The sequence below is a fragment of the Entelurus aequoreus genome, linkage group LG05 (assembly GCF_033978785.1).
Source record: "Entelurus aequoreus isolate RoL-2023_Sb linkage group LG05, RoL_Eaeq_v1.1, whole genome shotgun sequence".
NCBI lineage: Eukaryota > Metazoa > Chordata > Actinopteri > Syngnathiformes > Syngnathidae > Entelurus > Entelurus aequoreus.
The window spans coordinates 33,147,430-33,163,670 of NC_084735.1; the positions used below are offsets into that span (position 1 = coordinate 33,147,430).

Consider the following 16,241-nt stretch of genomic DNA (forward strand, 5'->3'; position numbering starts at 1 on the left):
GATTTTCGCTGATGTGTTGGACTTTCACAATATTATGTCAGACCCACTCGACATCCGTTGCTTTCGGTCTCCCCTAGAGGGGGGGGGGGGGTTACCCACATATGCGGTCCTCTCCAAGGTTTCTCATAGTCATTCACATTGACGTCCCACTGGGGTGAGTTTTCCTTGCCCGTATGTGGGCTCTGTACCGAGGATGTCGTTGTGGCTTGTACAGCCCTTTGAGACACTTGTGATTTAGGGCTATATAAATAAACATTGATTGATTGATTGATTGATTGATTGATAGATAGCCTAAATGACTATGGTTATAGTACGTAGAAAACACATGACTTTACTGTGAAAATCATGACAAAATTGTACAATGCAAAATACTGTAACAAGCATGCAAATACTCTAAAATGTACAGTATTAAGTAGAAATTAAATATTTTGTAGGTTGTACATTTAAATTTCCAGCATATCTTAATTGTTCTAGGGATTTGTGGTGAAGAATTAGTTAACTTTTGCTTTATTTTATTTTTGTGGCAAGTGGTTTCCGACATTGAGGGTTTATGTCTATGTGCTTCATTGCAAACTTCATCGAAATGAACCATGCTTTGTGTTGGAACTGGTTGCAAGTAGCTATTTAACAGATACGGAGCATTTAAGGCTCACTTTTAATAGCTCACTTGAAGGAAATTGTTGCGGAAGGCCATGTTGTGATTTGTCCAGTGAAAGGTTGTACAAATACTTTCAAGTTAAAATCCTCATGTACCGCTCACATGTCTAAGAAACACAGGCATTTTGCAAATACTAGTGTCCATGAAAGGGCAGCATGGTGACGCAGTGGTTAGCACTCGTCCCTCACATTGGGTCCTGGGTTCGATTCTGTGTGGAGTTTGCATGTTTTCCCCGTGACTGCGTTGGTTCTTCCTGATTACTCTGGCTTCCTCCCGCCTCCAAATACATGCACCTGGGGATAGGCTGCTAGGCAACACTAAGTTTGGCCCTAATCTGTTTCACGGTGAATTCCTGGCAACCACAGCTGCCATTATTTTACTGTAAATTCTATAGTTTTTTTTGTAAACAGGTTAATATATAAATCTGTTGTTTTCATAGTAATTTACTGTAAGCAAAAACATTTATCAGCTGTAAAATAAACTGGTTCAACATCAACATACTGCAATGTCCTATACATCGTGACTGTATTTTCTATGATAATTTCCTGGCAACCACAGCTGCTGGTATTTACCGTATCAATCAATTAATCAATCAATGTTTATTTATATAGCCCTAAATCACAAATGTCTCAAAGGGCTACACAAGCCAAAACGACCTCTTCGGTTCAGAGCCCACATAAGGGCAAGCAAAAACTCACAACCCAGTGGGACGTCAATGTGAATGACTATGAGGAACCTTGGAGAGGACCGCAGATGTGGGCAATAATGCTCCCTGCTGGAAATGTTTATCACCCAGCTTCTAAAACTTGTAGCTCATCCTCAAAAAGATAAGGTTCTGATTGATCATTCCTCCTAAACTAGTCTTTGTTGACTCTCATGAATCTGCCATGAGTAGTAGTTGTTGAAGAAAATAGCAAACACTGTGATGAGTCTGTGAAATGAATGCGCCATCATGCTTTAAATGGTCAAAATACATAATATATGACATGCTATTGTGACTGCTACCACATTACATATATTCTTACATCATGTATATTAAATGTTGATGGAGGTTTTGAGATGTTTTTAGAGCTCTTTATAGGCAGGAATATTTGCAATGACGTAATGACTCCCATTACCTCTACTGACTACGTTTCCATGCACTAAATTAGTCTGATTGCTCAAATAATTTGGCTCAGAGCTCATGTTATTCTATTCTGTGTTATATGTGTTTTATGTTGCACGATTGCACCAAGTAAAATTCCTAGTTTGTGAAACCCGTTCTCAAACAATGGCAATAAACTCTATTCTGATTCTGATTCAAAAGAAGCATCCTCCAACCCATGGGAATACCCTAATCTGATTGTGTTTGGCTTTTGAAAGGTCCAACAAGCACACCTATATTATGCAATTGGAAACCATATCTCTCGAGTGGGTGTGTGCTGCCGGTGGAAATTATTTGAGTCGCGCATGCGCCAGTCTTAGCGCGCGGAATATAACCCAAAAGCGGATCACATTCAATAAAGACATGGGCAACGACTGGAATGAAGACGGGACTGTTAATTTTCTTTTAAAAAAAAAAAGAAAGATTTATTCAATGCCGGCATCATTGGTACTCCTGAACCAAAACGAGTGAGATGAAAGCGAAGCAAGGATATTAAAGGCAAAGAAGAAAGCGTACACAAACCTCTTCGCGCTGCATTTGTGCTCCAAACTGGTTAGCAATAACACTGTAGTCCACACAACTGGAATGCTTGTACACAACAATATCAACCCTCTTCTGGAGTAGTATCAGGGCACAACCAGTCTTTTTTCTTTGGATTTGAAACTCCTTCCATCAATCCGGGACGGCGTGGCGAAGTTGGTAGAGTGGCTGTGCCAGCAATCGGAGGGTTGCTGGCTACTGGGGTTCAATCCCCACCTTCTACCATCCTAGTCACGTCCGTTGTGTCCTTGGGCAAGACACTTCACCCTGATGGGTGCTGGTTAGCGCCTTGCATGGCAGCTCCCTCCATCAGTGTGTGAATGTGTGTGTGAATGGGTGAATGTGGAAATACTGTCAAAGCGCTTTGAGTACCTTGAAGGTAGAAAAGCGCTATACAAGTATAACCCATTTATTTATCATTTATTTAATCCACAGAGCTTATTGAGGTGCACGGAAAAATGCATTCAAAGGAAAAACACACTTTTTCCTGGAATTCTGCCTATCGTTCACAATCATTATGAAAGACATGACGGATGTCCTTTTTAAAAAAAAATGTTTAATGCATTTTAACTCACAAATAAACACAAATAAACAATGGAGAAAATAGGAGGACCTCTACCCCCCCCCCATAAAACCCAATAAAAACATCCAAAGAGTACCAAAAATACTCAATTTACATTTCGGGACTTGATTATTAACCAAGTATTAGTGATATTGTTATTCGAAGGGCTAACGGAGACAAACTATTTTATAGCGGCGCTGTGATCACAAGCTTGTGTGCCAATGTTGACATCAAAGACAAGTAAGCCGCGTCCTTGCGAACGTTTATTGTAGATCATAAATCAAGCCTCTTGAAGGATGAAGGCGTACTCCAAAAATTTGCTACACTTTGACAGCCAATTTAGACCCGGAAATGGCGTGAAAGCCGCGAAAAGCCGTTTGGTTCCACCCTCCTTTTTCACACGAGGATTATGAGTCATTCTTCATCTAAACGGGAATATAACAAGATTCTCTCAGTCCACGTCCTAATGACAGCAGACATTGTACAGTAAGTGATGTTTTATTATGTTTGTTGTCTCTCATAAAGTCTGCAGTGAGTAATAATCAGTGATGTTTTCGAATAAAAAATAAAAAATCGTAATGCACTTTTGAAATTAATGCGCCGCTAAAGCTTAAAATGATCAAAATACTTCAATATTACATTATTATGAATGTGACCGTTACTACATTACATAAATACTTACAGCATGTATATAAAACCTTAATGGAGGTGTTTGGATGTTTTTTAAGGGGTTTGTCGGCAGAAAAGATCACATTTTGTTATGTGTGCAGGATGGAGTCGACGGTACAGACACAAGGGGGCAATAAAGCTCTATGATTTATTAGAGCTTTACTGATATATATATATATATATATATATATATATATATATATATATATATATATATATATATATGTATGTATAAATATATATTTATATTTATATATATAATAATCAAACAATAATAATATTAAACAAGGGAATGGCGTGTGTGAACTAAATCCAAAAGTTTGTGTGTGATTAGCTGTAGTGTGTTACCTAATGTTGAACGAGGAGGGACAAGGTTCGGATTCCGAGAGACAGACAGTAAGTCGGAGGCTAATCGGGGCGTAGGAGGTCCATTTCCAAGCGGGGGTGGAGGATTGAGGAGGCTGTCCGGGAAGCAGGGAAACAAGAACTGACGAGAAGCACACTCGTTGACGCGGGAATGAAGGCAGACTGCTGGGGAGGACAACAAGGAAGACAATGAAAACACGGAGGGGGAAACGCAGAGAGAGAGAGAGAGCATATAGCAGGGTTATTTGGCTTACGGTACTCGAACGGATGGTTATGTTCTGGCGCGGGATGGTAGGTTGTGAAGGCCTTTGAAGGCAGGTCTGATCATCAGCTCCAGGTGTGCAGATTGCCGGCGATTGATTGCAGCTGTTCGCTGCCGCCGGTTGAATCTGCACTCAGCGCAGCACACAGATGAATGCGCACCGATGCACGTCCGGACCGTGACACATTTATTTACTATATAGTATGCATTAATAAAAAGGAAAATGTGTGTGCTTGTCTTATATAATGATTGCGAATTAAACGCACAATTCCAAAACAAGTGCAGTTCCCCTTTAGTGACAAAAACAAAAATAGTGCAGCAGGGAAATGCACATGAAATGATCCAGGACCTTCCAGAAGACAGAAGACTAAGGGTTGCTAAATAATAGTTTAAGATGGTTTTAGTAAAATACGTCATTTATAAGATACCGACACAATTTTCCAATGTGGTGACCAAAAGGACGGTGGATATTGCTACTTGTTTATACAAAAAGATTAAGTTTGTTGATGCAAATAAGTGGACACTTTCCTGGAAAAGACCAGACTGCCCAATACTAATACACTGCACCATTGTCCTTGCAGACTTTTTGGGGGCGAAAGTTGAAATACAGGACATTTATGGGAAAAAATGGCAAAATACGGGGTAGAAAATGGGAGGGTTGACAGGTATTGATGCAACAAATGCATGCAGATATGACATAAAATGTGTGGCGTTAAATTGACCAAACAGTGTAATAGTTTGCTTTTCACTGCTGAAGTATTTGTAGACAAGATTGCTTCCTAAAGGCAAACGGGAAAACAAAAAAAGATACCTCAGCTTTTATTGTCAACTTCCTGCATTGTGGCATGTACGTCTGAGCATGAGCAGAAGGGAAGTGGGTAAAGACACTGCATAAGCACAAAAGGAAAGGAAACAGGAGGAAGGGACATAATACCATGCCCATTTATATTCAATCCACTAAAACAATATTCCCATTATTGCATTAATCTTTGCAGGCTAATGGAAAATTTGGGATTGAAATTGTCCTCCATGTTTAAACCAAGACCTGTGAGAGTCACCATGGCAACATGATTGTGGGAATGGGATCAGCAATTTGTATCACAGCAAACACAAATACAACCACACAATATTTATTGTACACTGGAGCACTGACGATGCATACATGATGAATACATACAGTATATACTCACTGACCACAACACCTGTACACCTGTGATACTTTGTATAAGCTACAATACAAGAGCTGTATCAAACATAAACATATAATAATGCTTCACTTTGAGTGACAGTCAGCAAATAATAATAAAAAAAAATTCTGATGTGTTTCTAACATTTGTGGGTGTTATTGGCTGCATGAGGGGGAGATTGAAGGCAGTGTTTGTAATTATCGTGTTTGATTTAGTAAGATAAGTGCCAGTGTACGTAATAATGACCTGGGAGGATACATTTGCTAAATTAGTGACAAATATCAGTTATGCATGTTCATACAGTAATGACATTTTTTGAGACATGCAAGCACATGAGAGACGAGCAAAGCCAAATCATGTTTGGCGCTTTTTGTGTTTTGTCCAGTTTCTGTTTCTGTTGAGGTGACATTCAGCGTTAAACACATGGAAAACTAAATATTTGCTACATTGTAGTAACTGGAGTTTTACACTTGATCTAATTTGATCGACCGCAGATCCAGCATAGATTTTTGTGCCGCCCAACGCAAGCATGCAAACAAACAAACACATTCCTTAACTCTTGTGTGAATACTGAAAATGTTTCCCCTTATTTGAGTTTTTGAAAGATCCTGCAACAAAAAAAAAGTAGCAAGAATTAAAACAGATATTGTACTTTCATACAATTAAAAAAAACATCCCAGATAATATGACTATAAATATGGACGTTTCTATAGAACAAATGTGTTTTTTCAACACATTAATTAGGGATGTCCCGATACGACTTTTTCACTTCTGATTCGATACCGATATTGCCGATATCGGTTGGCCGATACTGATATTAATCTGATACTATACCAGCAAGAATCCTATACATACTTTTGTTATTTTGTAGTGTGGAACATTAGAAAAGGTATGATCAAGTGAAATTACTCAGAAAATAATAGTATGTATAAAAACACCTTATGACAGATTTATGCTTTTGAAATGTGGATTGGTAATTTGTGTTTTGGCACACCTAGTGGTTACGAAATTTCATAAATTAAGTGACGCAGTATATTGAATGATACTGACACGCATGTTATTGGGTACTTTCTAATGCACTTCTGCCTTGGAGACATTGTAAGTGTAAGTAATATACAACTATAATATTTCATACTTATTTATATTGACAAACATTGACAATTAAGGACATGTACTGCACACGTCAAGCTTGTGTGCTTAGCTGTTGTGTAGCTGCAAGCTCCTAGTAGCCTATCGCCTACCATGTTTACCTCTTGTAAATGACATCACTAAAATACAAGAAAAGACCAATCCTGTGTGCCTTTCGGAGGACATTTAGATGTTAACTGGCTGTCCAGCTTTGCACACGTAAACACACTGCAGGAGTGCTTGTAGATCCAAGCTGATATCCTCCGATACGTTTTTTTTATTAGTTTTTTTGCTGACTAATATCAATATTGAATCGGGACATCCCTAACAATAATCATAAGTGCCACAATCTCAGCAGTCCAAGTGCATGAAAACAAACAGTACAGGAACGTATCCTACTACAATAGTATTATAGGTGTGTATATATATTTATTGTACACTGACTGTAACAGAGTTTAGAATGTAGTACCGTACACAAACCAGACAGATCATTAGGTACACCTGCACCATGTAATTGGATCGAATACAAGAGATGTTTCAACGCTAATACAGTAATGCTCAGTTTGTACAATAACAAAAATACTGTCAAACCAATTACCTCATAAAATGTACCTAATAAAGCGAACCCTTGTATCCACTTTATGTAACCAGTGCTTGTATAAGAAGACTTAAATAAGCATTTAGGGAAGCGTTCTAAGCGCTCATGCTTACAGATCCGTGTATGTCACCGGTGTGACGCCATGGATGAAGAGCGTTGGCCCTAAAGTGTTGGTCACAGCTTCCAGGTGAGCCAAGTACCCCTGCGATTGGCCGTAGTGAGCAGGAGGTCGCGGTAGATACAGGAAGCGGACAGCAGCCTGAGAACTGTGCTCCAATAACATGCAGTTCACCGCGGACAAGAAGAGCTCCGAGAGGGTGTGGCTTTGCTCCTCAGCGTCCTTCGTTGGCTGAGTGTAGTGCTGCACCACCGAGTCCCACGGCACGATCTTAATGGACGCCCGGATTCTGAGCTTCCTCAGTAACTCTCGAAACGTCTCTTCGTTCACCACCCAGCCCTGGTCGCTGGACTCCGTCTCCACATTCAGGAAGATCCTCATCCTGGCATGGCGCCACTTGCTGGACATGTTGAGCACACACGCCATCTGCAGCAAGAACAGGCTGCACACGTCCTGATAATCTCCACAGCCCGGCTGCAGCAGATTGAGAGGCCACACGTCAATGGTCCGCTCCGACCCGTCCACTTTGCTCTGCTTCCCCTCGCCTTCTAAGTGGAAGAAATAACGTCCCAGGCACACGTTCTTGTTCATTTTGATGGCGTCCGAAATGATCCCGACGTACTCTTCGGGCGAGAGCCAGCGTGGGCTCTCAACATGTCGGACCGGAGGGAAATGAGCTTGTAATGAAGGCAGGTCAACCCCAAAATTATACTCGCCCTCTGTGCCTTGTCCCAGTGACGTGCCACAGAAGGCTGTATCTTGAAGGAAGAAGTCCTCGGGGGTGCAGTTGTCATAGAAACCCAAAATCAGGGTGTTGGGCTTCATGCCACCTTGAACACAAACATTAAGATGTCACCAGAGAAAATGCATATTTCACCTTTTCCATCCATATAATGGATAGGGTCTTTTTTTAACTTAACTGCAGAGAGTATAAGGCATCTTATATATTATTCTTTATATTAATGCTAAAAAAATTTGGACACTATTTGGATGTGCATGTGAAGTCCATACATTTAGCTAACCACGTTAAACCCAGATTCCGAACTAACAAAGGTCTTAACTCATTCTCTTTCTATGCCACATCAATATGGAATGCACTCCCAACAGGTGTAAAAGAAAGGGCATTTTATCCTCCTTCAAAACCGCACTAAAAGAACACCTCCAGGCAACTACAACCCTAAACTAACACCCTCCCTTCCACATAATACCTCTTCGGACTATAAATAATCAAATGTAAACAATCAAATGTAGACTTTTTCTTACACTTTTTCTTATACTTTCTGATCTCTCTCTATGTCCACTACTTGCTATATACTGTATATCCTACCAAGTCAGTCCTACACTGTTTCAATATCCATTTCTCTGATGATGCAATTGTTGATGCGGATTGTTGTCTGAAGTGTTGATACCAACCAAACCTACCCCCCTCCATATCCCACACCCCGGATTGTAAATAATGTAAATAATTCAATGTATATACTCTGATGAGTATCTTGTGTGATGACTGTATTATGATGTTAGTATATATTTGATAGTATATATCTGTATCATGAATCAATTTAAGTGGACCCCGACTTAAACAAGTTGAAAAACTTATTCGGGTGTTACCATTTAGTGGTCAATTGTACGGAATATGTACTTCACTGTGCAACCTACTAATAAAAGTTTCAATCAATCAAAGCTTTACAGATGTCATGTCTTCTAACCATGGAAAATGGTGGCATTGGTCATAATATAGTACATTGGTTGTAACTGGTATTTCGCAGATCTTTCCCTGGTAGAGATGTAACTTTCGTAAATGAGTCTTTTAGCGTCTCTTTTAAGGGAACAATTAGAACCGTAAAAAGATTGACAAACCTTTAAACACTGAATCATCAAACCTTCAATATTTAACTGAAGTAGGTTTGTCCCGATACCAATATTTTGGTACCTGTACCAAAATGTATTTTGATACTTTTCAAAATATAGGGAAGCACAAAAAACTGTCATATTGGCTTCATTTTAACACAAAATCTTATGATACATTAAACATGTTTTCTATTGCACTGAAAAAACAATTGTAGAAGACTAAAATAAAAATTAAAAGGCCACATTGTTTTTTATTATTGCAATTTACAATTGTATATATTACATGTAGTCTGTCATAATCTAGGATTAGGTTAGAATAGAATAGAACGTTTTGTTGACATTGTATTAAATGCTTCATGATTTATGGTTGCCACTCTTGGTCTGGCTTTAAGAGAATTACAATCATTAGTAAATACTAAAAGCAATACGGCTAAAATTACACAGATAAGACATGTAGCAGATAAAACACATTGTTAAAGATGAAACACAAATTGTAGGAATTTGTTACAAAATTCACTTGCATTACTTTACGCTATGTGGGCGGTTTGACTGTGCTACTAATTGGCATCGTGCGAACCAGCTGTGTGCGCGTCTACGTATGTGCACAACATGGGAGCTGAGTGACTATATCACATGTCGATCTGATGGCTTGTTATTTAATTGTTTAGCTAAGTTTGAAGCAAAGATTGTAATACGTTATGCCACCTTTGGCGAGGCATGTTTGAAATACGGACGCGCCGTGCTGCATGCCAACGTGTTTAATGCGTCATCTTTGTTGATAGTTTTGAAGCCCAAATATCTCCATATTGCGCTTCACACACCATCTTTATTAACCGGTAATATGCTGTTTTTTTGCCATTCTTCCTTTCCACACCTTTCTTGTATGTACTCTCGGCTGTAAGTGCGTGCTGACACACTTAACATTATACGCCTCAGCTCTATACCTCAGCATGCGGATGAAAAAAAGTACTGGTATTTTTCAAAGGCAGTATAGTATAGTTTTTAATTCATTAGTAACGCGGGACTTTATTAGGACCGGTATACCGAACAACCCTTTGGGTTGCTGCTTGTCATTAAAGGGTCACTGTAAGCAGTGCAGCAAAACCATTTAAGAACCAGTGGCATAGTTCATTACAGTCATAAGTGGCATTTCAATACATGACTAGAAAAGGAAAGCATCTACAGCAGTGGTTCGCAAAGTGTTTACACCAAGTAACACCTCAGCAAACACTTGGCTCTCAAATTACCACTATAATGACCAACATTAAAATACAGTAGCGTTGTAGGCCTAGGTATTCATTACAAACAATGCAGATGTTTTATTCAACAAGTATATTTAATATTTTGGCCACTGTAACATTACACAGTTTGAATAGTAACACTATGTTTGAATATAGGGAACTAAAACTTTCCTTGAATCAAGTGATTCTTTGGCGTACCACTACCTGAAGCCCGCGTACTACAAGTGGTACACGTACTACAGTTTGAGAATCACTGATCGGCAGTATTCAAAGTGCAGCGTATTTATTTCAAGCGGTTGATGCACTAAAGCAGAGGACACACATCTGTGCTTACCGAGACCTGTGATGCGCAGAAGATGTTGCGTTCCCTGTCTGACAGACGGAGAGAGCGTCAGGTCTACGAAGGCCTTCACCCCGAGCTTGTCGACTAAACTCAACCAAAAGCTGTACTGTTGCTGCACAGGGTCTGACGGAAAAGAATCTTGAAAACAGAAAAAAATATCAACTGAATTATTCACGTTATTATATGTTACTTGCAACATTCTTTCTTGAAGACATCTAAGGACACTTTCCATTCTATGCAGAGGTCTTAATCACTCCAAAATGCCACTAGGGAGCAATAGCATTGAGAGTGAAATGTTATTTGTGATTAATAATGAAATCAGTACCTCCACAAAAAAATATTTTTTGCCGTGTTAAAAAATGTATAATGTAAATATTGATTTATGAAAAAAAAAAAATGCATTTCTGTAAGATTTGGCAAAATACATCTACAGTATTTCTTGTTCTCATCTACTTTCAATTATATAATTCATCACAAGACAAGTTTGCTTGAGGGCAGGTCAAAGAGTGAGTAAAATAGTGTAATTCGATTTTAGTACAGTATTATGTTCATACTGGAGGCACTTTGCTCTGGCGAGTACATCTACAGTCCGGCTTACTTATAAATAACAGGAAGTGAAATAACTGTAGCCAGCCATAAAAAACAATGCAAACATATGACACCAATCAGTAATATGACCCTTTTGTCTGCATAGAGTTCGCTTGCATGTGTGTTTATTGTGTGTGTGGTAAGAGGAAAAGATAAGAAACAGTTAATACTGTTAGCTGCAGACCATAGACACACAATTACCTAGATCCCCGAGCTGCACGTGGCCCAACACATATAGTCCTCCCTTTTTCAGCTGGTTGACAAAGAGGATAAGCTGGCAGGAAGATCGCGGATTGGCGACCATTAACAGCACCTGTGGCCTCCAGAACTTCACATGGTCCTTCCTCACATCCAGCATCAGCAGATACTTGCGCACCTATAGCCGATAGTAGAGCATGAGAGCTGTATGGTAGACGATGGGTCCCTTCCTAGATACCTGATGGAAGATGAGAGCCTGGCTGATGTAGCCCCAGCTGCTGGTGGGAGAACGGAAGTGGAGGAAGAGGAGCAGCAACAACAGGAGCACGATGCTACCCGATGAGTACACAGGGTTTATGACGAACATCATGACTAAACAACTCAGGATCCCCAGCAGACACGTGTGCCAAGAGAAGAACCGAAAGGTCGGCCTGTAAAACACAGAAATATAAACAGAATGTCTGTGTGAAGATAAACACGACTGTTACTGCCCTGTGAAATAAACCACGAAAAGAGTGTTGGTGAAGTGCAAAGCTCTTATTAGGATACGCTTAAAGAGAATAATTATGTGGCTATTCTTTCAGCGGCCTGTGACTACCCAGGTCTAGTCAGACTTAAAATGGCATCAAATCCATGTTTCCTAGGAGGTTTTTTTCAGGTCTGTTGTTGTCACAGAAGTCACCACAGAAACCAGGACTGGCCATTAGGCCTAAAAATAAAATCTCCAAATTTGTAACCAAAAAATTGTTTTCCAATTTATGTCTCTACTTTTTAAACAAAACCATCAAATATAAATGACAGATAGTTCAAAACAAATTTAGATTTTTATTAGGGATATCCGATAATGGCTTCTTTGCCGATATCCGATATTCCGATATTGTCCAACTCATAATTACCGATTCCGATATCAACCGATACCGATATATACAGTCGTGGAATTAACACATTATTATGCCTAATTTTGTTGTGATGCCCCGCTGGATGCATTCAACAATGTAACTTTACCATGAATTGATTAACGTGGACCCCAACTTAAACAAGTTGAAAAACTTATTCGGGTGTTACCATTTAGTGGTCAATTGTACGGAATATGTACTGTACTGTGCAATCTACTAATACAAGTTTCAATCAATCAATCAAAAACAAGGTTTTCCAAAATAAGAGAACAACTTCAACTCCAGTTATGGAAAAAAGTGTCAACATGGCACTGCCATATTTATTATTGAAGTCACAAAGTGCATTACTTTTTGTAACATGCCTCAAAACAGCTTGGAATTTGGGACATGCTCTCCCTGAGATAATCCTGATACCCATTACAACTATGGGAAATACTATACTTTGACTTTCACAAAGTGCATTATTTTTAATTGTTTTTTAAACATGCCTCAAAACAACAGCTACAAAAAAATGAAGGCACGCAGCTTCAGTCCAGAGTACTAGAGCATACTTGGAGATCGGGAGATGGGGGGGGGGGGGGGGGGGGGTGTTGAGGTGTGGGGGTTGGGGGGCGGTGTTTGGTGGAAGAGTTAGTGCTGCAAGGGGTTCTGGGTATTTGTTCTGTTGTGTTTATGTTGTGTTACGGTGAGGATGTTCTCCCGAAATGTGTTTGTCATTCTTGTTTGGTGTGGGTTCACAGTGTGGCGCATATTTGTAAGAGTTGTTTATACGGCAAACCCTCAGTGTGACCTGAATGGCTGTTGATCAAGTATGCCTTGCATTCACTTGTGTGTGTGAAAAGCTGCAGATGTTATGTGATTGGGCCGGCACATAAAGGCAGTGCCTTTAAGGTTTATTGGCGCTCTGTAATTCTCCCTACGTTCGTGTACACAGCAGCGTTTTAAAAAGTCATACATTTTACTTTTCGAAACCGATACCAATAATTACCGATATTACATTTTAAAGCATTTATTGGCCGATAATATCGGCAGTCCGATATTAATCGGACACCCTTAATTTGTATTGATCCAAAACTAGTAGTTTTTGGATCAATAGCACAATTTACAGGGATTCATGGCATAAACATTCACTGCATCTTACTGTTAGCAAAAAGCTTTTTGGACGCAGTCTTCAGTGCACACGTTCAATTGATCAATTTGCATGTGCTATTGAGATGTCAAAAGTAACAAGATAGTCACGTGTTAACTATAAGTTCCTTGAACAGCACAAATTTTTTTAACAGCCGATAAACACACACACTGTACATACTTTTTGACCCTTGGACCGTTCCGTAGCAGGGGAAAATTTGCTGCGTTCACTAGTTACTGATGAGCCACAAGTGGGAAAATAGCGAGCAGAAATGCAAAAGAGTACATTATGGAATTGTCAGGTCCAAAACCATGACAAGCTGTTCTCCCGACAAGAAAATACTATTTCTCCATGAGCTGTCTTCACTGGTGAACATGCCTGCTGCACGTGTCATTCAGAGAGGTGGGTGGAGCTTCACTTACGTGTTTAAATAACAGTTAAGGTGTTTTAATAACATAAGAGGTAGATTGTTACTGTGACTGCTTTAGTAAGGTGTCATTAAAGCGCAACAGAAATGAAATACGGTAGGCAGGAAGTCGAAAGGGGATTTTTTTTTATTGCAAAGAGTCAGTTCCGTTGTCAAAACATGCCAAGACACCTTTTCAAACCAATCACACTATTCCATCTTAAAAATAAAAGTGTTACACTTTACATTAACTACATTTTAACTACATTAACAAAATAAAAGTGTCATACAATACGGTCATGCTTTGTCGAAGATGTTTTGTAATGTTTGTAATCAGTTGAGAAATATGGGAGGGATTTTTTCCGGCTGGCTGAAATATTGTGTAAATTATTTTATAGCATGTTGTGGTTAATACTCCTCAGTTACAGAATGTTTAAGAGGCTGCATTTTACATTTTATTAATAAATAGAGAAGGTTAAGACATTGTTATGCAGTCATATGCAGACCATTAACTTGTACAACATGTAATGTACAGAATATTAGAAGCATTTATTCAGGTATAAATATCGCAGATGACATTACCAAATATCTTTGACAAAGTATGATCGTAACAATCCACATTTTGTGTTAACAGTGTTGGGACTAACGCGTTACTTTGTAACGCGTTACTGTAACGCCGTTACTTTCGGCGGTAAATAGTAATCTAACGCGTTATTTTTTATATTCAGTAACTCAGTTACCGTTACTACATGATGCGTTATTTTACGTTGTTTTTTATGTAATATCGGCTAGAAACTGAGAAGATCTGAGTGTGTTTTATTGGAGCTCTGCAGAAGAGGCGACCGGATAAGAGGTGCGTGCCGTGTACGTGTGTATGTGTGTGTGTGGGAGGGGACGTGTCTGTGTTTACATCATGGCGGAGGCAGAAGTCGAATGGAGATATTCTCACTACTTTTCTTTTGTCGGCCACAAAGAAAAGAACATTTTAGTTAAATGTAAGTTGTGTCTTGGATCAAAGATCCTATCCTAGCAATTCAAATCTGCTGAAACAGCTACAAAAGCAACATGCTTCGACGAAGCTAGTAAAGAGAAACACACCTCACCTCCACCTCCAACAACAGCTGGATTTTAACGCGGCACTGCGCACTGAAGGTACACACTCTTGTCAATTCTCTTATACACTCTTTCATTCTAGACTTCTGGAGTGTTTGATTATCACATCACTCTAAATGTATAGACTATAAAGTTCACAAACATAAAGAGGGATGCTAGTGGGCCAGGCCAATCTTTCTTTATCTCTAAACTAAAACTGGGGAAATGCGTAGAGTGTTCTGGGCTTCAGACATGATTTTGTTTCAGAATTTCTTGAGAGAAAAAAACGCCTGGTTAGGCTTTGTGTATGTAGTGTGTGCCTTCTTTGGTTTACAGCTATGTTTTTATTATGCTTTGTTACTTATGTATGTTATGTTGCAGCTATTTAAAATAGTTTTGTCAATTTGTTCTGGCCTGAAACAAATTGGCCCTTTGAAACATATCTTTGTCTTTGTGTGTTGTATGTAGACGACATTGCTTAGCATTGTTCAGTGATGCAAATGCATGTCAAGTTGATCAACAGATTGTATTATTCTCCAGTGCAATAACAGTACTGAAATGAAGGCTAAAAGGGCATTAAAGGGGGCCTTAAAAAAAATAAAAAATATATATAAGTAACTAAATAGTTACTTTCACAGTAACGCATTACTTTTTGGTGTAAGTAACTGAGTTAGCAACTGAGATACTTTTGAAATAAAGTAACTAGTAACTGTAACTAGTTACTGGTTTTCAGTAACCAACCCAACACTGCTTATTAATGTGTTAATGTGTTATTAAACTGGAATCTAAACATAGTTTAGCTCCTCTCCTCTGAATGCAAGTGTTTCTACAGCAGGAATGAATACAAATTCTGTATTCCTACAAAATAAAAAATCAGGCAAGACACTGCAAGTATTTTTTTATTGTCATTATAAGTGTGTTTATGTCCTTCCTGTGTTGAGCAGTTTTAAAAGCATAATGTTTATAAACATTTCATTAAAGCAAAATAATTATCTAGTCATGGTATTAAAAAGTAAACTATACCTGTCTAGGGTACACTTATTAATAATGAAAAAAAATATCTATCTGTGATTCCTTTTTAGTTAACTATGAATGAAATGCGAGTAATCATGATCAAATATTTCAACCATTTGACAGCGCTAATTTTAATACACGCAGACCTTTAGTAGATCAGGCCCTGTGTTTTTAGTGATTTGCAGAGCAACCACTTTAGTGACTGTTCCCATCGTGCTTCTTTCTTATTATACATGGTATATTGTGTAAATGAC

General features: G+C 38.9%; 1 protein-coding gene across 3 annotated transcripts in view; it reads right to left on the minus strand.

Annotated features, from left to right (window-relative positions):
* Window positions 1-5,315: 5,315 nt before the first annotated feature.
* slc12a9 (solute carrier family 12 member 9) overlaps window positions 5,316-16,241 on the minus strand; it is a 32,865-nt gene continuing 21,939 nt past the window's right edge. For all 3 annotated transcript variants that reach the window (XM_062047855.1, XM_062047854.1, XM_062047853.1), the window contains 4 exons: window positions 11,689-11,881; window positions 11,454-11,628; window positions 10,656-10,802; window positions 5,316-8,062 (listed from right to left, as the gene is read on the minus strand). In XM_062047855.1, the coding sequence (XP_061903839.1) occupies window positions 7,224-8,062; window positions 10,656-10,802; window positions 11,454-11,628; window positions 11,689-11,881 (1,354 nt within the window). In that variant the 3' untranslated portion in view covers window positions 5,316-7,223. The remainder of the gene's footprint in view (window positions 8,063-10,655; window positions 10,803-11,453; window positions 11,629-11,688; window positions 11,882-16,241) is intronic.